The following is a 25,053-nucleotide window of genomic DNA, read 5'->3' on the forward strand; positions in this document are numbered from 1 at the left end:
ACTAAAACTTGAGCTGAATGGATTTATGTGCACGAGGATCTGAAAGAATCTGTGGTTGGTGTTTTGCACTGGATTCTGCTGCTCCTGTGGAATGTGTGTGGCTGGGAAGGTGCTGGGTGTGAGGACAAGGGCTCTGTGGAGCAGGGGCAATCCTGGGGCCAGGGGGGATCCCTGAGCAGGGAATTGTTGCTCCTGGCTTTAAGGGGAACACTTGGCTGTGTCTGAGCTCCTGTGCTTCCTCAGCTCCTGGAGGCTGGGTGGTTTATGGGGCCCTGTAGGAATCAGGAGCTGCAGAAAGGTTCAGCACAGTACCAGGGATGCACTGAGCTGCTCTGCCAGTTCTTTATACTCCAGACTTCGATTTATATATATTTGGGATATTTTTACTTTTGGCAGTGAAAAGCAAATCTTATGTTTACTGCATTTTGCTCTCGCTAACACCATTTTAGTTTTGTTAAAATATTTTCTTTCTTCATTGAATGACAAAATATTCCTAGGTTTTAATTTTCATCTTCTGGGGTTCTTATGTTGCTCTGACATCATCAAATCACTAATTAATTTTCAGGCTTATGCTTTTGCAGGTGAAATAAAAGAGAATTTGTAGCTCTTTGAAATATCTCTGCTTTGAGGCATGTCAGTATTGTAACTAATAGTGGTAGTACTTAGTATTAATCTGGAAGCAAAATCATTCAATTTTTTATTTTCCAATGCTTTTGCCTCCCACTGAGTATTTAAATGAATTAAAATGTCTGTTGGGTTCAATTGTACTGTCTTAATAAGTATTTTTTATGTTTGTAAGCAACATGAGCATTTATTCTTCGTTAGTATTGCTTTCAATTTTACATACACCAAAAGGGACAGCATTTTTTTAGCTGGATGTTGTAAACTGTGCCAGGATTGATTCTTGCATTCACTTAGTTTATACATAGAATATATTAGGTTAGCTGGAATTGTTAATTTTCCCTTGGGGAGAAGCAAATGCTCAAGGCACTGATTGATAAATCAATAAATCTTTAGTGAGTTTGGTAAATAAGCTGTCAAGGGTGTATGTCATTTTTCCTCTAGAGAACAAATTTTAGTCAGAATGAATGTGTTTGTTTCCTTACATTGTTTTCTCCTTCAAAATAGTAAGACACAAAGCTGCATTTAAATAAGTCCATAAAATTGCAAGGATTTATTAAACAGCAGCAAAGATCAAGCTTTTTCCTGATATCTTAACAAAGAATTCAGTTGTTTGCATATTTGCATTTCAACCCCTAACCTCTCCTGAGGACAAATAGATGTCTGACTATTAAGCCTAAAGGCACAGAGCTGGAAATCTGTATTAATCCTCTGAATGCTGACTAGTTTTCCTCAACATTCCCAGCGTGTGTGAAGAATGTGTTTTTAGCCAGAAGGCAAACTGGCATCTAAAGCAAAGCAAGAATTTTGAAAAATAGTTGTGTTATGTATAAATTTATTTTGCCCTTAGTGTTTTATTATTGCATATTTGTTTCATTATTTTACATTCTGCTTTCTTTAAAATAACTTATTTGAACTTTTCACTTTTGGGAGCGAAGTGTTGGTCACTAGAAACAGAAATTTGAACTTCATTGTTCTTTGGGGTTTCTTTTCCTCTCCTCTATTCTGAACTGTAGCAGATACAAGATGGAATTACATTAAAGATCTAGCAATTAAGAATTTTGCAGATTGCAGCCATGCCTTTAAGGGCAGCATTTATTACTGAACTGTGAGACTTGCTCACATGAATTCACTGTTTGTTACAGTAGCCGTTGTAACAGCTGGGATACTGTGCTGGGATGCAGAGTTCTCAACCCCAGAGTTCTTCCAGGTGAAGTTGTGCTTGTGAAATTTTAGGTCACTTTTTTGGTATTAAATTTATTATTGCTGTATTTTTCAGAGAGAACTACATACAAACCCATTTAGTTGACTTGTCAAGTCTGTTAATACCTAAGGACAGAAATTTGAGTTTCGTTTTTAGTGATATTCTGTTTGTTTTGCAAGAAGAGGTCTAGACTTGGGTTTATATAACATACAGGCAAGCTTAAGGTTTCTGGAGCTGAGAGAAGCAAAAATCCCACTGAAGGGTGCCAGAGTGTCCCCAGCTGGTGCTCATCACCCCTGCTCCCCTCAGAGTTCAGTGGCAGCAGCTCCTGCAGCCTCCCAAGGGATTCTCACCATGGTTCAGGTGGTGCCCATTGCAGGTACCAGTGGAACCATTTGTTCCTGATGCTGAGATGGAATCTCTTCAGTTGGGAGGTCCAGCTTTGGATCAGGGCCTGGTCCCTGTGTGCTCTGTGCTCCTCCAAGGATGGGGATGGCTCTTTGTCCTCTTGTGTGATCTCAGCCCTTCCAAACTCAGCACGGCTCAGGGGCAGGGCCAGAAGTGAAGAGATCCATGCCTTGTGTGTGGGATGATGCTGTGGTTCGAGTGCTCCTTCCTTTTTACAGAAACCTTTCCCTTTCTGAAATGGTATTTCTGAGGTACATCTCACCTGGAACCTGGCAGTGTCAGGTTTTATACAGCCAGTGTGATGGGGTTTGTTTTCAGAGACAGTTCTGTGAAGTCTCTGAGATCATGTGAAGCTGATCTTAGTACCTGTGTTTTATTCTGCTCTCTGACTGCATTTTGAGGTGGATTCTATGTGGAAATAAATTTGTTTTCAGACTACCTTGCCATAGCCAAAAAAACCCCTCTTGTCTAGTATTTTGTTTTCATTTTTAAAAATAAAAGTTTAGCAACAAAAGCAAAGCAGCTCACCCTTTAAGTGGTAGAACACTAATGTGGATGTTAAATGGATAACTTCAAAGTTTTCATCTCAAAATGGTATGTGAAAAAACCTTGCCCTTGAGGTTTTTGTTTTTTTCAAATGAATATTTCAAGCTATAAGGGGATTGTGTTTTTTCCATGTATTTCAAAATAAAGAAAAATGCTGATCATAAATGTGGTCTGTTCTGTCAGCCCTTTTGCTTATCAGAGAGAAGATTCTGCATAGAGAATGAATTGTGTGGCAAAGCAGTATTAGGGAGACATTTCCAATTATACCTTGAATGTCAGAATAAACATCATAATTGATGTGTAAATGGAATCTATGCCATTATAAAATATAATACAGTAGTGGCTTTTCCAGTAATTTCTAGTCACCATTTATGTGCCATGTATTGTTGTTAATCTCTGATTGTGTGGTCCCTGGGATCTGTGGGATGTTGGGACTTTGTCCTAATGACACACAATTCCCTTGTAGGGAGAGGAGTCAATGGTCTAATGTTGTCTTGATTGCTTTGTGCATTCTTCTGGCTTATTTGGGATCAATTCAGTGTGGCAGTTTGGGACAGCAGTGGCTCAAGTCTGACAAAGTGCATGAGAAAGGAAAACTGCAATCATGCAGTTAAGGTTTTTCATAAAGAAAATGCCACCAGGTTTTTATCGTGGCTTGTCTTTGTTTAAACAAAATCTTTGAAACCTTTCACAGATAGCTGTGCAAATACTTGGTGTTTTCTTGCTTATTTTCAGATAAGATTTTTTTTGGCAGTTGCATGAGTCTTTATAGTGAGGGAAAAGGAGAAGGAAGATTGTTACAAGAGGTTGAATGTAGGAGGAAGAATTGGACTCTTGGATTATCCTAAGATACAGTTTGTGTTTGGAGAGAGTTTGAGAACTCATGCTGTCTTGAAAATACCATGTGTTGGAATGTTAGATTCATCCTATGAGACTCAGAATTTAGTTCAGTACAAACCAGAAATATTTACTGAAACAGTACAATTAGGACAGGTATAGTAATATATGCCAAGAAATATGAAATTGTTAAATGCTGTGCTCTGATAAAAAAGGAAAGATAGACATTAATCATCAGTCTGGATCACCACTGGATGGCATCTTTGTTCCACAGAATAACTTCTGAAAACTCACTTATCTGAGCTTAAAAGTTCACTTTTAATAGGAGAGTGTTCAGCAAGAAGAGCAACTCTTATATATAAATGTGTGTTTCAGTATCCAAACATTTTTTCATTATGAGGTTCCTTGAAGTAAGGAGGAATATATGGATAGGGTTCTTCCTGTCAGAAAAAATTGTAGTCCCAGCTGTGATTAATACATTTCTTATTTGTCTTCCATGTGATGCTGAAAAGAAAAAAAAGGGATGTACTTGCAGTTTGTAGGTTGCAAGTGTAAGATGGAAGAAAATTATTCTCTCCAGGAGTTCAGTAATGGTTTTTGTAAGTGCTATTGCATTGGTTTTGATAATTGCATTGAAATCTAATGTGTCCAAAATACTTGTCTGGTTTTATTTCAGAAATATTTATTTATAATGTGGTCACAGATTTGTACACTGAATAAAAATCAGAGTAGCTGAACTGCAAAGTAGAAGGAAGGTAAGAGATCGATGGTATTTTCTTCAGCTATGAAATGAAAGGAGAGAGAAGTGTAAACTTCTCAGAGAAGTTCTAGAAGTCAAGAGTGCTGTTTTGAGGTTTTTAATGGATGATTGATTGAAGGAGATCAAAGTACCTTTGTCCTGGCAACCTGATATGGAAATACAGGGTTGAGACTCTTGATTACTGCTGGCCAGATGTGCCCAGCTGTGAGGGCTGCTGGGTGAAGGGACAGGACTGGGCACATCTGCCCAGCTGTGGGAGCTGCTGGATGAGGGATGGACAGCACTGGGAACATCTGTCCAGCTGTGGAAGCTGCTGGATGAGGAATGGACAGCATTGGGAACATCTGCCCAGCTGTGGGAGCTGCTGGCTGAGGGGACAGCACTGGGAACATCTGCCCAGTTGTGAGGGCTGCTGGCTGAGGGATGGACAGCAGTGGGAACATCTGCCCAGCTGTGAGGGCTGCTGGCTGAGGGATGGACAGCACTGGGAACATCTGCCCAGCTGTGAGGGCTGCTGGCTGAGGGATGGACAGCACTAGGAACATCTGCCCAGTTGTGAGGGCTGCTGGCTGAGGGATGGACAGCACTGGGAACATCTGCCCAGCTGTGGGAGCTCTGCTGAGGGACAGCACAGCAGGGCTGTGTGGGGCCAGCCCTGGGAACCTCTGGGTTTCTTTTTACCCAGCTCCTCTGTTGCTTGGGCTCGTTCCCTGGCACCCAGACCCACAACAGGGTGAGGGCCCACAGGATGTCACCACTGCACTGGTGGTTTGGTCAGTTTGAGCTTTATTTTGAAATTCTGGGTTCAAACCTGTCTTCCAGAAGCTTCTGTTTTACATAGATCAGAGTTTGTGTTCTGGGAACTGCCTTGATGAGAGTTTGGTTTTCCCATGGTTTGAGGCCTGCTGGATTTGGGCCTTGCGAGTCCTCATAGGTGAGGGTGATTCTCATTCCATTTCAAGCATTCAGGTTTTAACCTGACAGAATCTTAATTTCTTTCAGTTTTACCTGTGGTTTTGACTTGTAGAATTACAAACTTTGAGTTGGTCCCTGAGTATCTCAGTTGGTGTTGGTTTTGTGGTGTGGGCACAGAGCCAGTTCCTCAGTGTGGCTCAGGATACACAGGTGATTATTGTGTCCACACCATGTCAGATGTAAAAGTGACAGGACTGGAGGGATGAAGCACCTCCCCAGGAAGAAAGGCTGAGGGAATTGGGATTTCTCAGCCTGCAGAAGAGGAGGCTCCAGGGTGACCCAATTGAGGCTTTGCAGCACGTGAAGGGAGCCTGCAGTAAAGATGGGGAGAGACAATTTACAAGGGCATGGAGTGGCAGGACAAGGGGGAATGGCTCCAAACTAAAGGGTAAGAGATTTACATTGGATATTAGGAAGGAATTATTCCCTGGGAGGATGCTGAGCCTCTGGCCCAGGTTGCTCAGAGAAGCTGCCCCTGGATCCCTGGCAGTGCCCAAGGCCAGGTTGGACACTGGGACTTGGAGCCGCCTGGGACAGTGGAAGGTGTCCCTGCACATGGCAGGGGTGGCACTGGGTGGGCTTTTCAGTTTCCTTCCAACCAAAACCATCCTATGATGTTGCAACACTGTTCTCAGGAATTTCATTTGAAGACAAGAAATCAAGTGCTTGATTCAATCCAGCACTCCTGGAAATTAGTAGAAGCTCATTTGTGTAGACTTTTTCTGGAAAGCATTGTAAAATATTCAATTTTCTGCCTCAAGTGTTCAGCGTGTATCTGCAGGTTTACACAAATAAAAGTCCCTTCTTGACTTCTCCCCATAAAAGAGAACAAAACTATTATCTATCAAACTATTGTAGTCTTCCACCAAAATTGGCTGCTGTAGAGCAGGTAACAGGAAAAGTATGGTAGGAGGGGGAGGATCTAGATTATACATTTCTGGATTTCCCTCCTTTTATTCTCAGACCTTACTTGTAGCTATTGATTTTTACTATGGGCATTAAGCTTGTTATAGCGTCAAAGTATTCTAGGGTGCATGGGACATCAATTATGTAACCATTTTTTTAAAAATCATTTAAATTAAGCTTTTGTTTGTTTACTTTATACAGTAATAGGAGTATGGACTTGAATGTTCTTATCCATATATGTGTATTCTGAAAGTGATATTCTCAAAGGTTGTGTAATCACTGTAGAATATGTTGAAATAGTGTTTGTGTCAATAACAGCTGTGAAACAGAATGTGCTAAATCCAGGTGGCTGTTTCACAGCTCTGAGTCATGCCTCAGACAGGTAGGAGGTAAAGATGCTTGGGAGATACAGGTATGAAAACCCAAGTTTGTTTGTGCTTTCACAAAATAAAGGATGTTGCAGGGCAAAAAATGGTCTGGGAGTTGCTATCAACTTCTCAAATGCAGCTCATTTTCCTAACAGTTGTTGACACACCTGATATTTGTATGTTGCCAGAGAAATTACCAGCATGTACTCCAGCCACACTTGGAGGCCAGGATCACCTGTGTGCTCAGCATGGCCAAAGAATCTTCCCTGACTGTTGCTGAAAATGCTTTGATGCCTGTTTTAGTAGGAACTTGTGAAACAGTGCAGGATGAAAAATTCATGGGTTTGCTTTTAATTTCTGTTATTTATTTTACCATTTTATGCCTAGTTTTCTTTATATAGAGAAAATCCCAGTGTTCAGTTGTTAGTTTCCTGATCAGCCTGGTTTCACTGATATCACTGAGTCTCAGATGAAGACACCTCTGTCACACCTGTTATCAGTCAGATTGTCCTGCTTCTGATGTTTTCTGATATGGCCAGAGAAATAATGGTTGTTTCTGAAGATATTCTGTGAAAATGGAGACACCAGTGGTTGTGTCTCAGTTGGCCCACCCACTGGGCATGTGGCATGATGATTCCTTCTGCAGAAGCAGATGATGCAAAAAATTAATATATTCCATGCAGAATTTGGTTTTATATGTTTGGTTTTTTTATTGCAGAGATGATGATGACATCAATGATGTTGCCTCTATGGCTGGTGTTAACCTTAATGAAGAAAGTGCCCGAATTATGGCCACCAACTCTGACTTGGTTGGATCCCAGATGCAGTCCTGTAAAGATGAACCCTTTCTTGCTGCTATACCTCTCCATAAACGCATACTTGAAACGGGTGAGAAGCACCTCCTTTCCTTCTGGGAGTGTTTCCTTCAGTGCTGAGGTTCTGAGGAACAGGATATGCTTAGCACTTAAGATGGTTTTTAAAGCATTTGATTCCATGATTTTGTATTTCTAAACTTTCAAGGTTTTTGTGATGAAAGGAACTTACCTCAAGTTGGAAATAAAATAGCATGCTGGTGCTTTTAAACTTCATGCTTTTCCCATGTTTTTTATGTCCAAGGATCTCAAGCTCTTTGCAAACATTAATTATTTCTCACAATCCTCCTTCATGTTTTACACATGAGAAGATTGAAACAGAGAGGTAAAGTAAGTAGTACAGGTCACAGAGGACACCTGTGAATAACATTTAACAGAATGCTTAAGTTTCCTGTCAAGATTTTCTTTCCCCATACAAACCAGTTATTCAGTTCTTAACACCTGCATCTATTTAAATGTTCATAGTGATTTTCTTATGGCGTGTTTTCCAAAAAGTGTGTTTGTTTATCATGGCAAAAAGGTATGTTTATTTATTCTGCCATTTGAAAATGGAAGTTAAAAACTTTAGCAGAATAACTGTTCAAAATTAGTGATGGTTTAAGGTTAGGAAATACAGAATGCATTTCATATGACATGTTTTATTATACACTATGTGTTCTGGTACTTAAATGTATCTTTTTAGCATAATTTTCATAATGTTTTCAGTGCCATCAGTGTCTCAACATACTAAGCTTTGGTTATTTAGGGGTGTAAATTGTATCTCTTTCAGATCTGTGCTTATATCACAAATTTTTAGGGATCTAGTTCTCAGAGTTTTAAACATAAGACCAAAATCTTGTTGCAAATCACCGCTGTCAGGTTTTTTTCAGTCATGTGGTTTCTTCTGAAATGCTGTTTGTGTTTATGATCATTGAATTAATGGGAACCTTTTTATATTGCAGTTGCAGGCAAGTTCTTAATTGACTTATTGTCAGACTTCACTCTTGTACTTTACAAAATGCATTTTAAGTTCCCCTTCAGAGAAAGGATGGTTTTGCTGGCTGTGAGGATGGCTGGGAAGCAAGTCCTGCTTTTTGGGACTGCCTCAGCACCACCTGAGACTGCAGCCAGCAAGGTCCTCACAAAATGTGCCTGAGAAACTGTTAGGAGGGATGATCACACAATAGTTGATACAGGTGCAATAAAGGAAAAGGCAACAGACATAAAATTGTTAGAAAGAATGGGAAATCAGTAATGAATTTGCCACATCAGCCTTAATGAGCTGTCTGGCTGTAACAATTGCTGTGCAACATGGAGTTGTAGTTACAAGTGCAGGACTTACAGGAATCTGTACATACTTTAAGAGCCACAGAACCCATCACAATATTCATCACTGCCTTTTGGGGTTTGCTTCTCTGAGGAACAAATCCCTATGGCTGTTTTTGAAGCTTTATTGGCTTTGATAATTGAAATGAAACTTTCAAAGCTTTTAAAAGCAGCTGCAGGGATTTACTTCTCAAAAGCAGTGAATCCAGAAGAGAGGCCACTCCTAGTGATCTCCTGCAGCCACTTTTAGAGCTTTATTTTGGTTTTACATGAAGCCTTTTATAGTTTTGAAAGTGGCTGTGGAGTTCAGAAGTGGCTACTATCTGGGATCTATGGCTCTTGAGGACAGAATTCCTTCAGCTGAATTTGAAGTTTTAGAAGTTGGATTTTCACTGTGTGTGGCCAGATTTGTTGTTTGCTTAGGACCACACACAAATTTAGTAATTTGTGCTACTGGGCACTCTAAAATAATGACATTGTGAGTTCAGTACAAGACTCAGTATTGCCATATGTTGCTGTGACAACACCAGGACTAAGCAAAGCACCCGTGACCTTCTCAAGCACATTAGGAAAAAGTCTGTGATGTGAGTCCTCATTCTTCTGTTTTCATTATGCCTGTTGACAAATGAGATAAAATACATTGTTTCTTCTTAATTTTGCCTGAATATGACTTAAACAATGTTATTTTCTACCTTTAGGTCTATTCATATTTAATCACTTCAGTTTTAGGGCAGGTTTTTAATGTTTTAGTAAAAGAGAGATTTGTGGTGTGTACAGTATTAGGAAACTGCTCTTGTCTCCTTTCTCAGAAGCTAGATCTTTCAAGTTTTCTGTAATATTAATCTCCTGCTCTCTTTTCTGAGTAAGAGCTTTGTCGAGTAGCTCGGTAGTGTTCCCCAAAGGCTGTTTCAGAGATTGTGCTTCCATTCACCAGAGTTGGAATATAAACTGCTAAAGTGAGAGCAGATGCTCTTCAGACTTTGGCAGTAACCACCAGCCAGATGCCTCAAAGACATAGTGAAAGAGCTTTCTTAATATATTGTGTGTTCTTATCTCTACTTGAGCTTGGCGGTGTTGTAATCCAAAGTTTATTTTAAATCTAAGGCACTAATATTGATCCATTTAAATGGAAGAAGTAACTGAAAGGTAATTCATGCAAAGATATTCATCCGCTTCCCACATGCTTCCTTATCCAATTTTGTATCTAGTCATTTTGGGCTGGTAATCATTGCCATTTGTTCATGTAGGAAGGCAAGGCTGTGACTGTTTCAAATTCTTCTTTGATACAGAATCAAGAGTGGTTATTTCTCAGCATATAATGTATTTCTTTTGTTATTCCACTCGGAATCATAAAACTTTAAACCCTGATCTTTCTACATGACAGCAGAGCACAATGAAACATACACAAAGGCTTGGAAGGCTTTAGTTTCTCTTTTTTAGGAAGTTGAGAGGCAGGGGTTGATATGCATCATGCATGTGCATCCCAACTCCTCACACTTTCTAGGTCTTTAGCTTTGTTAGTACAATGAGTAGTGTTATCTTCAGAGGGCAAGCAAGCTGGTTAGACCCTCACAAATAAATAATGCTGCAAAATCCTGGCTTTTCCACATGGTTTTATGGGAATGAACAAGAAAAATAACCTTAATAATTTGTAATTGTTTCACTTTTTTCCATTCATAAGTTACTTCTTGCTGGGTAAGAATGCTGTGTTAGGTTTTAGAAGCTAGTTTTTGATATTCTGAGTTTTTTGCTGTTTACTGAGTGAGGCAACAGGCAACATTTAGTGAAGCAGGTTTTTAAGTGTGACAGTTTTCTATAGTTCATAACCATCTTGTGGAAACAGAGACTCCTTGCCTTTAATTCCTTGATTGCAGCATGGTTTCTGAGTGCAGATAAGAACAAGGCTGCACTGCATGTTATATTAAATGTTAGTGAAAGGTAGCAGGACACAGCAAGGGATGGCATAAAACATGATCCTTTTTATAAAGCCTGATAACTAAATCCATGGAAAAAGGGAACAGCTGTCTCATGTACTTGTCTGAGAACTTGGTGGTCTCTCAAACCTTCACTGGGGGTTCCAGAAAACTTTGCTTTATTATTTTGTGAGCAATGGAGCATGGCACTTTATCAGGCTTAGAATCTGCAGCAGCTTATTAATTCCCACAACTTTTATTTAGAAGAAATTCTGATTTTTTCTACAATCAGGTGATGCCATTTTGCTTTTATTAACTCTCCCTAAAATGTCACAACTTGTGGTGAACCCTAACCATCCATTACTGTCATAATGCAATAATATTTAAGCAGGAGTTTGGCATATTGTATTCTTTGACTTAGATGGTTCCTTTCTCTCTTCACTTTGTGTTCTTCACCTCATTTTTCTACTTCAGTTTTATTGTTGCAGAGCACTGACTGAATGGAACAGATGTGGCATTCTAAGAAATATGGGACTGGTTTGGCCACCTAAAATACATTTTGAAAACTGTTCATCTTGTATCTTCCAATTTATTTTCACTTAAATACATATGATAGAAACTTTTGGAGAATCAGCCATGATATATTTATTTCACATTCATTCAGAATTTTTGTACACCTGCATTAAGAAATCAGATTGTCTGTAGCATGGTTTTACAAAATGCTGTATCTCTTATCAATGTTCTTTGGAGAAGTGTGTTTTACTGACATGGCATACATCTGCAGGATTTCCCACCACAAGCTTAGTTCTGGATTCTCTTGCTTCATGGAAATAAATTTCTAGTCTAGAACACACATAGTGGTTCATGCCAGTTATTATAAAGCTTGGGAATGTGCTGATGACTCCAGTTTCTCCTAGTTCAGTAGTTATAGGCCTGCAGTCCTCCTTAAAACAGCTTCAGAGAAGCTTGGCTGGTTAGAAGTTCTGGTTCTGTCAATATAACAGTTGTATGGTTAGGCTCAACATAATTTATAGATTTACCTTTTTGTTATTTTACATGTAAAATATGGTTTTAATTCTGTCTGATGAAATATTGATCATTGCTCTGCCTTGATTGTTTCTTTGTTTAGCCACGCTTGAATTGCATGTCTGCTGTAACACTGCATGTTAAAACCTACAGAAATAGCTTATCTGGGTTTTTTATATTCTGGGGTGTATTGAACCTGCTGTGTGGCATGGCAGTGGCAGCAGTTGTGTGCATATCTATATATTTTAAATACAGAATCTGTGTGCTCTAGAGGGCATTTTATATTGCTAAACCAAGTTAAAACCCATAGGGGTACCCTTCATGGAACCAGGCCAGGTGATTTCAGCCTCTATTTAAGGCATTTGTTATTAGTTCAGTAAGTCTTTCTGGCATCCTCTTTCTCTGGGTTTGTTTGTCAACATTTGTGTTCTAGTTTGAATGAAATGAAGCTGTCCTATTGATGGCTGCTCTTTCATATACAGAGCAGCTCTAACATAAAAGTGTAGTTATTTCTCTGGTTGCTTTACTTCAGAGAGCGTTTATAGCTACTTCAATTACAGTGGTTGTGTGTTCTGAAATTCTGAGCTCTCCTATTGCCTGTGAATAGAATATTTTGTTTTCACTGCACTTTTTGTTGATGTGATTTAATTGTTTTCACTGCTGACTTTTACCTTTTTGTCCATAAGTTGATTTGTCTTCAAACTGAAGTATTTGTTTGAATATAATTTTTTTTCCATCAGCACCTTGCTGTCAGGATGACCTCTGTAAATGCCTGTGGACATAACTCTTGATTGTGTTTGGGGATTGCTCTAACACCTCCCTGTTCATAAGTGTAGCAGATTGAAGTCATGCACTGTCCTAAGGACATGCTTGAACTGTACCTGCAGTGGAGTTCTCTGGATTCTACTTCCTTTTTCTCAGGGAACAAAAAAAAGGTCATGTTAGGTATTGTATAATCCAAATTGTGAGTTATTGTGCATGCCACAAGCATGGACTTCCTCTAGTTTCTGTAAACTTCAGTCTGGCACTGCAGAGATGTGGCAGGTGTGGAGATGTACCCACATTCTGACATCTGGAATACTGCTGAAACTTGGGCTTTTTTCATTAGTATCAAACAAGCAGTTTGCTGGAAATTGCATTTAGATGAGAAGATGTGTCCTGCTCCCAGTTTTCTAACCAATGCCCATAGTTGTGATAGTTGTTTCTCAGGCTGAGATTGGAGTTCGTTGCACAGTTCAATAGAGAATTTGGTTCTATATTCCAACTGAATCAATTGCTAATGTTACTGTATTATAAGACAATTATATTTGATTTACATTTATTATTTCCTTTCCAAAAAAGGTGAGAATCCATTCCCATCTTAGTATCAGCAGCAGTGTTGCCAAATAAACATAATCAGTGAGTACTTCAGCAGAATGTTAAACCCTATTGTTGTTCTTTCTTTAATAGGTCCATGATTAGACTTCCTGTTTTACAAGATGTCCCAACATGTGTTGGAATGGTAACTTCAGTACCACCTGAGAGCTTGGAGTCTGCCTTTCTGTGAAAGGTAGGGCAGCTTCTGTTCAATATTTTTTGTGTATTTACAAGGTTTTCTTTTTATTAATCTTATTGGCTCTGCAACACTACAGAATCTGAGTTATGCTTTTAGCTGTATCACCTTTAGGTGTCAGAACTGATGCTATTTCATCAAGCAGTAATTTCTCAAAATAAATATGATTAATTTAGCTATGTTTAAACTATGACTATTTATGAAGAAAATGATGCTGTTTCTTCAGGCATCATTTTCAGAGGTTTTACTCCAGCTGAACTGAGAGCATGACCATTATACTTGGTCTCAGAAATATTTAGAGAATTCAAGTTTTGTTTTCACCATAATTTTGTTTTCACCCGTTTTTCATTCTGTTTTGTGAATGTAGTGAAAGTGCCATCTTTAAAAGGTCTTTGCTATTTCTGGAAGGCAGTTCTGGCCTTCAGGGCCCACCAAAATATGTTACCCAGCCTCAGAATAAGTTTGCATCTGGGAATGGAACAGCTTAAATTTCCAGGTCTCTGCAAAGGAGAGTAAAATTAAGATCATCATTCTGTGGAGATGCATTCTCTACCAGATTCATTTATAAAGTCCATGGGTGTAAAATAAGAACAATAAAAAGAAAACCTTAGAGAACCATTCAGTATTGCAATAAAGCTGACTTACATTATCCCTGTAGGCAGACTCCATGCTCTAGAGGTGGTGCTAATGTCCCCAGCGCTCAACACATGTTGGAACATCTTTGTGGAGGAGGAAGTCATTGATCAGTGAGCAGCATCTTCAAGGATCGTTTAAGGGGGAAAAAGGAAAAGGTAATATTTTTAAAAATATGTTGGAATGATTGTTCATTATGTTTATTTGGCAATCCTGCTGCTCATACTAAGGTTGTAGTGTTTTCATTTCTTAAAATTACTGACAAACTTTGTAAACTTCCTTTTAGTCTTTCCTTCTCCCATTGTCAGCCTCCTTCACGTTGCTGAGTCTACTGCACACAAGTCCAGAATTTACTGCAACTCATTGGCAATTTGGCACTTTTTTCAGTGGTTGTAATGCAGAAAGGGTTAATCTGTGGTTTAACCAGTTTTGCAGTCCCTTGTGTTAAATAAGTCAGAGCCAAACATTGAACTGCTATGAAGACATTCTGCTGCTGACCAAAGGGTGTTTGTTTTCAAGGAAAAAAATTTGTTGGTGTAGCTGCAACACAAAGTGGTGCCAGGTGAGGTACCACCATCTGTTCATGCACAATAGTGTAGAAGTGCAACCTTGCTATAAACTATCATAAACTAAAGCTATTTTGACAAAATTAAGCAACCATATTTGACATGATTAAATTTTGCAGTTGTGGATCTGGTGATGCTGTCTTTGCTATTAATGAATGTGGGATGGTGTCCTGATCTTGGCAATTTTAATTCTAATCCTGGGCATAGACAGGTGAAGGTGCTGACATTTTGAAATTCAGGTTATGATCTTTGGTCTACCCTTCTGATATCCTTTGAATTTCCTGGGGTTTGTGCATATCCTGCCTGTGTGACATGTTTATCCTGCCTCACAGGTAACAAGCCTGGCATCAGGCTTGTGGAGACAACTGTGATGATTGTGGTGTCAGAGATGGTTTCTTGAGGGAAATACCTGTTTTGTTCACACAATTTGCCTTAAAAGAACAGAACCACATATGCAAGTTCTTATACTTGGTACGCCTGTGGATCCTGTGGATGTGATGGAGAGTGTGGTCTGTTCCTTGTGAGGACTGTGCTCTAGGATCTGTTTTTCATTTCTGACATTCTTACAGGGGTTCTGCTCCATCTCTGTCTTACCTGGTGTGCTGTCACAATAGTGTATTTATGGTCTTTAAGCCTGAGGAATTGTCTTGGTTACTGTTTTGAGTTTAGCTCAAGAAACACATTTGTCTGCTCTGCATGAAAACAGATAAATCCCAACTAACAACTTCTCTGTTGTTTTCTTAGGGACTCCTGTTGGTGTCATTGCCATATTAGTTCTTTCTGGTCTAGTCCTTGTAAAAATCTCTTTTGATTTGTGTCTCTAGTGAGTAACCAAGCACAAAAGTGCATTGAGGCATTTGCTATTATTCATAAAAACAGTGAACATATTTTCTAGTCCTCTATACTCACTCTGTGTTTATTCTTGAATGTTCCTGGATGTTTTTGGACATGCTCATTATGCTGTATTTTTTGTTTTAGGAAAACCAAGATGAAGAAGAAAAGATGGTATAACTGTAATCTGTGTGTTCTTACTTGACACGTTGAGACCTGCCCCATTTCAGTTTTCATCCCCTCCTCCGTCTTCAGTATTTTCCTCACACTGTTCAATTGCTGCAGCCAGGTTACTGGGATTATAGGGTAGGATGTGGTGGTGCAGTTCTCAAAGACTTTGTACTTCAGTGCCTCCTTTTAATAACTTCAGCACCTGCCCTTCTTTTAGAATACACACATCAAATAGCACAAAAATAATCTTAAAGTTGAATTATTTAAAGAGGAGGAATTAAACATCAAACATAAGGATATTGTCTTTACTTAACACATTGGGATTTTGATTTCTTCTAAAGACTTAGGTGATACACAGTTTAATTAGAGAAGAGAGCAGGGAAACAATTAATTGCAGTGCTTTATATTCCTTCAGAGTTAACATTCTTTCTGTTCTCTCTGCTCAAGCTGCAAGCCTTCCTTGCTGTGAGAGTGCCAAGTGTTCCAAGTGTTCTGTGCTCCAAGATGCACTGTTTGTGCTTCCATGCTTTGTGGCAGCTCCTTCCATTTTCCAAGCCTCCACAGAGCTGTGCAGAATGTTGTTTGGTGCCTAGCTAGGTTCTGCTAGAGACAAACCACCAGGGCTAATAAAACAGACTCTTCATGGATGATTAATAGCTGCCTTTCAGCTGTTTAATTATCTAGCTTAGAGACAGAATTTTGGAAACTGGATTGTCTGGTTATATATACCTTAGCACAGACCTCTTCTCCAAGTAGTTTTTCTTTTCCCCAAAAAGCATAAATTATGAGTAAGTTCCCAGACTTACCCACTGGTTGAGACAGACTTTTTGGAAAAATGGAGGCTTTTTGCTGGTCAGTCCATAAAAAAACACGAGTTGTATAGTAAGGGGTTAAGTAAGATTCTTGAGAAATTCTTTCTCTACTTGATGAATTTTTTTTCTCTTGCGTATAAAAGCTTTGAATCAGCGCAGAAAATAGAATGAAACTTTGGCCAGGGTTACACATAGATTTTGCATGGATGCAACTATGGCTCTGTTGTGTTAAAATAATTACACCACAATGACCCTCTAGAGTGGAGCTATTTTGCTTGCTTTCCTTTAACAGGAATAAAGTGTATGAAAATTAGAAAGTAATTGTTCAAAATTAACAAAAAGTTTGCTTTTTTCCAAGTGTGAAGTTAAGTTGTGGAACTCTTTGTTTTACAATGTTGCAAATTCAAAAAATTACTTGAAAAATTAATGGAAAAAACATTCCATCCTGACATGATACACAGATAAGATGCTCTAACTTAGGACAGACCAAGGCATAATTTTGGTGCACAGTGAGCCATGCACACTTTTTGTTTTAATAATCTTCTAGCAGCATCTCCTAATACTACTGTTAGAGAAAGGATGATGGACTCTGTTACCCAGTGCAGGTTTACTTAACTTTTTATACAGTTATAGAAATACATAAGTGTTTATTAAAGATAGTTTGTACTGAAAGAGTTAAATCCACTGTAGTGCCTGAAACAGTTTAAATGGTTTTGTGCTTGTGCATTCACACTACAGAGCTTAAAAGTCTCAGCTGAATCTTTGCTAAAATAGTTTGGTTGGCATTTACTTTTTAGGGGGCAGGAAATGCAGTACTAAAAATTGTGTAGCATTTTATTCCTCATTTTTATTCTTTTAGGTTACATTGCATGGCTGGTTATGTTTTTTCCCTGCTCTATCTTGCACTGAGCGTGGTATGTATTTTGAGGATTTTAATCTGTAAGTTTGGAATTTATTTAAAAAAAATAACTGATGGTTGAGCAGTTTCTCAGTTTCAAAAATGCTTTCAGAGCAATCAGCCCAAGGTGGGTAGTCCAGAAGAAAATTGGGAATTCTCAAGAAGTGTGGGAAATGCGTTTGTAGGGAATTCTCCAAGCCTGACAGAAAGCTCACACAGTGTGCATCCATATGTAAACCTTGAGATAAGAAATGCTGACTTAGAAATGCCATGGAATAGGACAGACATTGCTGAGAGAGAAATGGAACTAGACACAAGTTTCAAAGGATGGCCCTGCAAATAATATACTTTGGAGAAACAGAACTCTGAAAGATGCATTGTAGTGGGACCCATGAGGGGTAATTTTAGATTATTGGCTTTAAGGCATTTACAGCATGGTGTGGCTAAAGCTGATAGGCCAAGAAACACTTATAGTGTATTGTAATTAGAAAATACTTGGCTTCTGTTTGTGATGGCAGAGATTATAACATCTGTGTTGTCTTACCCTTCACAAGAGACTGAAAATGGAATAAAAGTTTTTAGAACACCTCTCAGTTGCCCACCTCTGGGTCAGAAAAGGGCCTGATCCAACAAAGGTTTCCATTTTGTTCAGAATTCTACTCATGAGTTAGTTCTTAAGCTCTGAGAGGAGGAACTTTTTTTTACAAACAAGCTGATTGAAGTAAGGAATGTAGGGCTTTCCATGGTTTTGCACATAACAATTAGGAAGTGATAAAAAGCCATTCTCTCTAGAAGTCCCTGTTCCCTGTGGAGGTGCACTGGGAGTGCTGAGCAGTGTCAGAGCCTGGTTTGCAGAACCTTTCCTGTTTGGAGCTCTGGGTTCTATCTTGGCCATCTGCCCCTGTCAGAGAGTGCTGGTTTGTACCTGCTGCAGGGAACCTGCACCAAATCTCAAACTCCTGGCAGGGATTCTGTGCTTGGCAGCAAACACTCCCTGCCCTGGGGCTTTCCTGAGCAGCTCTGGGTTACAGCTCCTCAGAGGCGCCTGCTCCAACCACTTCCCTTGGGTTGGCCCTGTTTGTCGAGGTAGCAACCAAAGTTTTGTAGTTTCTCCTTCCCTCACACTGTCTTGTAGCAGCAGACCAGCTTAACAGTGCAGCAAGTCAACACTGAATAAATTATTTATGCATTTAGTTAGTGAGAGTTAAATTGAAGCTTTTATTCAAGGGACTGGAACCAGAAGATTACAGCTAAAATTATCTTGCTGTTTCCTTTGCCTGGGATCACTGGGTTATCTTGCACCCCTAGGAATCTCTAATTTTAATCATCAGAACTAGGAGTTGCTGTTTGCCCTACTGCTGTTTAACAAGCTCTGTATTCAGTTTCTAGTACTGAAAGTCTGTCCAGGGCACTGTGAGCCCACCCACACAACTCCAGGGTATTCTGAACCTAAACAACCACCTTAATCTTTTCCTCTCCTGTGTTCCATCCCTCATTCTCCAGCTTAATATTGTGGGTTGGGTTTTCCCCTTGATAGCACCAGGAATGCAGTATTGATGGATGACTTTGTGGGCTGAGGACGCTGTTCTGAGGTTGGCAGAAGTGAATTCAATAATTTCCATTTGTGCTCCTCAGGATGCCAAGGCCCCTTAGTACAGTAGAGCTGTTCCCTCTCTGTGTTTAGTCAGCCTGGCACTGCTCAGTTTAGAATTATTAATACACAGCATTTAGAATTCTTAATACAAAGCATTTAGAATTATTACTACACAGTATTTAGCATTATTAATACACACTATCAGATAAAGCTCCAGTTGCTTTCTCTTAATTTCATGGCTTGCTTTCTAGAGACCACACAAGCTGAGTCTTACACAAATACTGCTTATCTGGTTTCAGGTGAACTGCTGTCCTCCTCACCCCATTTTTTCAGTTTGTAATTTCCCCAAGTACCTGTGTATTGTAACTCCTGAACAGTGTCTACTTAACCAGTCATGTTGTGTTTACTTATATGTAATTGTACAGAGATTAAGGTGTTTTAAATGTTTCACTGCTACATCTACAGCAGTGCTACAAAATGTCAGTTTCCCTTATGCTGGTGAAATGAAGGAATAGAATTTTTTCCTAGAGAATTGAATGGTTTGGGAGGCTGCAGCAATTGAAGTGGTTGTGTTCCCAGTACATTGCCTTTCCTGGTGGGGAAGCTTGAGGCACAAAACTCTGGTGGCTCTTTTGGGGCTGCAGCCTCAGTTGTAGATGCAATCCAAGGCACAGCCCAACACTTTCTGGGCTGTGGGCAGGATGATCTGCTTTCTGTGATGTGGGTAGATCTGGCCAGATGCTTCTGTGCTGCATTTTCCTAGATCTGATGGTGTTGAATGAGGTTAAACAAAAACTTAAATAACATCTCAGATTGGAGTGGGATGGATTTTACTTTCTATTTTGTAGTGTGCAAGCAAGCTGTAATGGCAGAAGGGGTCTGGACCTAACAAGATGGTTCCAGTTGGGTCCTGGACCAATATTTCACACACAGAATTTAAAGTTCAGGAAGTTGCTCCTGGTGTTAGGGTGACAGCAGTGAGTGCATTCTGCATTTCTGCCCTGTGGTTAGGGCAGACAGACACTGATTATGCACCCTCGCAGTGTTGCTCCTGAAGGACAGCTCCAGCCCTAAATCTGAGCTGTTTAACTGCTTAAAGCCACTTCTTCAAGGTTTTCTTGTTTTGAGTGCAAACGTAAAGAGATTTTATACAGCACTCAATAATTTATCACATCAATAATCAGAGTCAGACCTGATGTTTTACAAATAATTTTTTTTATCTTTGATCTCAATCCTGTCAGTCCTCTTATACTATAAATTATTGAAGGAACTTTTTGATTCTTTGAAAGCCTATCTGCAAAGACAGTATTTTTCTTCTGCTTCCCAAATAGGGCAGTACTCTCCTTATGATTTATTTTGGTTTTGATCAATAAAATATAATTAAACTTCTAAAGTGCAGCAAAGCCAGTGACTTTCAGATAACTGAGCAGATGATAGCAGAATTTTCACTTCATGAGACCTAAAAAGTTTTCAGTTACAAGGTTTAGGTGCTTTTATATTTGTAAAAAACAATCTTGTGCTACTGACACATATGCCAATATCAGAATAATATTGCTGAACGTTTTTTCCCTCAAGGATTTTGGAACTTGTATCTAAGTTCTGACTTTACAGTAACTCTGTTGCAATATCAAAAAATTTAAAATATAATATAGTTTATTTGTAGCAAAACATCCTGACACACTTCTTTGCATGCTCATATACTGTAGATCTTTATTAAATTCTGATTGAACCAGGGTTTGCTATTAAAGCTTCCAGACATGTAATTAAGAATTAACATGTAGGCAGACTTTATTGTGTTGTTCTGTAATGCTTGGCAGATTCAAAACTTGCAATTTGAGTACAAATTTGTCCCTCATATTTCTCATGTAGGATATTGTGACTCTTTAGTAGCATCTGATGCCTCTGAGGATGTGCTGTAACTGAGTTCTGCCACAAAGAATTGAAGTTTTCTTCCAATCAATCATCAATTCTTGATTGTCTTGTACAGTTCTGGTGTAATAGAGATCTGGCAAGAGCACTTGAATAAAGAGTATGACCTTAGTTTTGTCTTTAACAATATCAAAACTTGAATTCAGCTGGAGAGATGGGTTAAAATTATAGCTTGGAGCATTGCTTTGCTCCAGCTCCTTTTTTTTTTTTTTTTTTTTTTTTGGTAACCTTGATGATGTTTTTATCATAGCTCTAGGAAAAGTTCAAAATTACATTGCTAAAGTAACTTTAAAGACTTGAGGCATATACTTGTTATCCAAAATGTCTAAATTTAACAAATGTATTATTTAAAAGCAAGCAACTCTTTTCAAATTCCACATATGATACTTCTGATCACAAGACTGCAAGTTAAGATTGCCACATCATCAAACTTAAAGCACATTGAGGTGATCACCTAAAAATCAGAAAGAGGTTAAACTTTTTAAAAACAGAAGACAGGGGAAAGCACTCTGTTGATATAAGTTTGTTGGTTTTTTTTAATCTTAATTTTCTCTTAAATATGTATTTCTGCACATGTTTAAATGTATGTATTGTAAAGGTTAAATGGTGCAATTAAGACCAAAATTCAGAACGCTAGGGCCTAAATAAAAATATAATTAATAACTTAATTAGAAAGATGAGTATTAACAAGGATGTTTGTGATATAATTAACTGTGTTTAGTATTTTAGATTATATATGTGTATCTATAGATTTAGAATATATATGTGTATCTATACATTTCTTAAAAATATAAATAATATTTCTGTTCCACATCATTGTCCCACATCTAGGGAATCTTGAAAAGGGAAGAATAGCCTTTTCCTATTAACACTGGGTAAAGTAATTAAGCAGAATAGAAGAATATGTCAGGAATTTCCCATTTAGAGATGTGTTGTTTTGCTTTTTATAAATGAGAGTGGATGAATACATTTTATACATGTCATTTTAAAAAATATATAAATGAGAGTGGATCTCAGGAGGAGAAGTGGCAGTCAAGAAAAAGTCAGGAAAAAAAGACAAAACTGAAGTCTTTAATATAGAAGCATATGAAAATTAATAGTTGCCGGCCCTGTACTTAGATTCAGTTTCTATTTGGCATTTTTGTGAGTAGCACAAAGCAAAAAAGGGCCAGGCTCTAAGGAGTGGTACAACAACATCTCATAGGTCAGTGGATTCAGCACAGTGGTGTGAGCAGCTGTGAATGAAAGGATAAACAGGCCAGCATTTTCAAATGTGGATGAAATTGGTAATTTCCCCACCCTTGCCCCAAGTGCAATGCAAGTATTCAAGGAGTGTGCCAAATCTTGGTGTAGTGTGCAGCTTTGGAATGCTCCCTGCTTCTGACATCCCAAGCCAGCAGGGTTTAACCAGTGTAATTTAGAGCAGGGGAAATGTGATGATGCTTCCACACATGATGAATCGTGTGGATGACAAAATGACTTTTTAAAAATCTTTTTGTAGTCTGGTTCCTTGATGCTAATTCATTTGGGGGAAAATTGTATTCTTTTCCCCCTATCCTGTTTTCCAAAGAATTTTAGCCTTAAGTGATTGAATATTCCATTTGCCTTTCTTCTTTCCTTTCAGGTCACTTTTGAGTCGATTGATAAATCAGGAGTTAGATGGAGCCCTCTCTGTGTGCCTGAGCTGAGGGATGAACCCATTTTTTGCTTTTCTTTGCTGTTCTGCCTGGTTGGCTGCCAGTGAGCTCTCTGGCACAGACTGGGCAGGCTCAGGGTCCCTGACTGTGCTCAGCTGGCATGCTGGACAAATGTGGGCTGGGAGATGTGCCAGGGGATGATCTGAGATGGAGGAGAGATGTGCAGTATGTGCAGTAATGAGGAATAGGGAAGCACATGTGCAGGGGGACAGGGACCATTGAATCACTCTAGTACCTTGCTCAAAGCTGGATCAACATTCAGTTTAGACTGGGTTGTTTAGGGCATTAATTGGCCAAGTCTTAAAAACGTGAGAGGTGGGACAGTCTACAACTTTTTTGTGCAAAGGGTTCCATTATTCTTTCTTCATGAAAAAATTCTTCCCTATATCCAGTCAGAAACAGCTGTTTCAGTTTATGAATTTATGTTTCATTCTTCTTCCAGGCAACCTTAATGAAGGGTCTGGCTCTATCTTCTCAATCAACTCTCCCTTAAGTCTTTTTACTCGAAGAGAAAGAACCCTCATGTTCTCCTCATGTAGGCTGTGTGCTGCAACCCCCATGACCATCATGTTGACTTTTCCTTAGTTCAGGTTTTTTCAAGCTTTTCTTGTACTGGGTGAGCCACAGGTGCAGGACTGTAGGTGTGGGCTGAGTGAAGAGGAGGAGTTGCTTCCCTTGGTGGGTTGGTTGCCACTGATTTATTGTTTTGCTGTGGGTGCAGCCCGTGGATGCCAGGGTGCAGTGCTGGAACCTGGGTCACTGCTGGCCTCCAAGCTTTCCATGCATCCCACCAGGGCTGCTGATCCCATGCCATTGCAGTGAGCACAGGGCTTTGCTGTTGTCCTTCAGGAGCTCCACGAAGTTCTCTGGTTTCACTGGCCAGGTCCTTCCCCTCTGCACTGCTCAGGGTGCTGCCATCTGCAGACCTGGTGAGGGGACTTCGTGTCTCACCCCCGAGGTCTCTGAAACACCCATTAAAAAGGATAAATCCCAGGGCAGATTCCCTAGGGACTCTGTGGCCTCTGGGTAGTTTTCTGGACTTGGGAATTTTAAGTTGGAGGACTTTAGGAGAAGAAAGTTACTGGGATATTGCAGAGGCTGATGAAGGATAAGAATCTTAAGGCATCAGGTATCTCAGAGAATTCAACCATAGATTATGATTGAATTTCTGAAGAGTTAAAGGGACAAGAAGAGTCCTATAGTGGTTGACTTTATTCAGAATAAAATTCTTGGAGATTAGAGAGACCTTTATTGTGAAAAAACCCAGATGGCAACAATTCTTGTTATAAAAGGATTGTGTGTGTTTCAGGGAAGTTGGGTAGCTGTAGTTACACTCAAATTCAAAGAACTGTAATGATTACACATTCTCACCCGTACCTAGAATAGGGCAGAATTTTCCATCTCCAAGCCTCTTTTCTGGGTACTAGTTAATTAAATGTCCCTTCTTACTTGCATTTTATCTTTCAGACTAGGGTTTTCTGAGTGATGGCTTTGCTTACACGCATTTGCGTAGTAAAATGGCGCGTGCTCAAATATTGCCAGTCTGGCTTGGAGGAATTGCTCCTGCCTGTAGGAATTGTCCTCCCAACTTCAAGGACTTCATTTGCCTGGGTGGCAGTGGCAGCATTGGGATTTAATGTGTGTGTCTGCATGCCATTACTCATACAGCTTTCAGCAACCTGAGCGCACCTCCAGCTCTATTACACAGGACAAACTGGGCACCAAGAAAGGTTTAATTTATTTTTTTCCCTATGATAAAGCAAAAATTAGTTAAAAATCATATATACATCTTGCTGAAATCCTTAAGGTAACATGTAAGATAGGGAGCCGGTGATTAAGTTAGTTTAAGAGGTGAAGACTTCAAAGAATCCCTAAAATGAGCACCAGCGGTAGCCGGAGTGGAGAACCGAGCTGGGGAGGCGCGGCTTGGGAGCGGAGTGGGGCTGGGAAGGGAAGGGGCAGATCCCGGTGGATCGATGGCAGGGGGAAGGGAAGCGGCAGATCCTCATGGATCGGGATTGAAGGGAAGGGAAGGGACAGATCCCGCTGGATCGGGATTGAAGGGAAAGGAAGGAGCAGATCCCAGTGGGGAGGGAACCGGGGAAGGGAAGGGGCTGATCCCGGTGGAGAGGGAGGGAAGGGAAGGGGCAGATCCCGGTGGATCGATGGCAGGGTGAAGGGAAGGGGGAAATCCCGGTGGATCAGGAGCGAAGGGAAGGAGCAAATCCCGGTGGGGAGGGAGTCGGGGAGGGGAAGGGATAGATGCCGCTGGATCGGGTGCCGAGGGAAGGGAAGGGGCAGATCCCGATGGGAAGGGAAGGGGCAGATCCCGATGGGAAGGGAAGGGAAGGGAAGGGGCAGATCCCGATGGCTCGGAAGGGAAGGGAAGGGGCAGATCCCGATGGGAAGGGAAGGGAAGGGAAGGGAAGGGAAGGGGCAGATCCCGATGGGAAGGGAAGGGAAGGGGCAGATCCCGATGGGAAGGGAAGGGAAGGGAAGGGGCAGATCCCGATGGCTCGGGTGCCAAGGGAAGGGAAGGGGCAGGTGCCGGCTCCCCATGGCTGCGGCCCCGCTCTGCTCCCCGTGCTCATTTCTCCCACTTTGTTTGAGCCGTGGGTTTCTTGCTCTG

General features: G+C 40.0%; 1 protein-coding gene across 1 annotated transcript in view; it reads left to right on the forward strand.

Annotated features, from left to right (window-relative positions):
* The window catches only part of LOC132078916 (transcription initiation factor TFIID subunit 4-like), a 154,035-nt gene that overhangs the window by 39,857 nt on the left and 89,125 nt on the right, over positions 1-25,053 (forward strand). The window contains exon 10 of the mRNA XM_059481256.1: positions 7,344-7,513. Within this exon, the coding sequence (XP_059337239.1) occupies positions 7,344-7,513 (170 nt within the window). The remainder of the gene's footprint in view (positions 1-7,343; positions 7,514-25,053) is intronic.

The sequence above is a fragment of the Ammospiza nelsoni genome, chromosome 13 (assembly GCF_027579445.1).
Source record: "Ammospiza nelsoni isolate bAmmNel1 chromosome 13, bAmmNel1.pri, whole genome shotgun sequence".
Taxonomy (NCBI): domain Eukaryota; kingdom Metazoa; phylum Chordata; class Aves; order Passeriformes; family Passerellidae; genus Ammospiza; species Ammospiza nelsoni.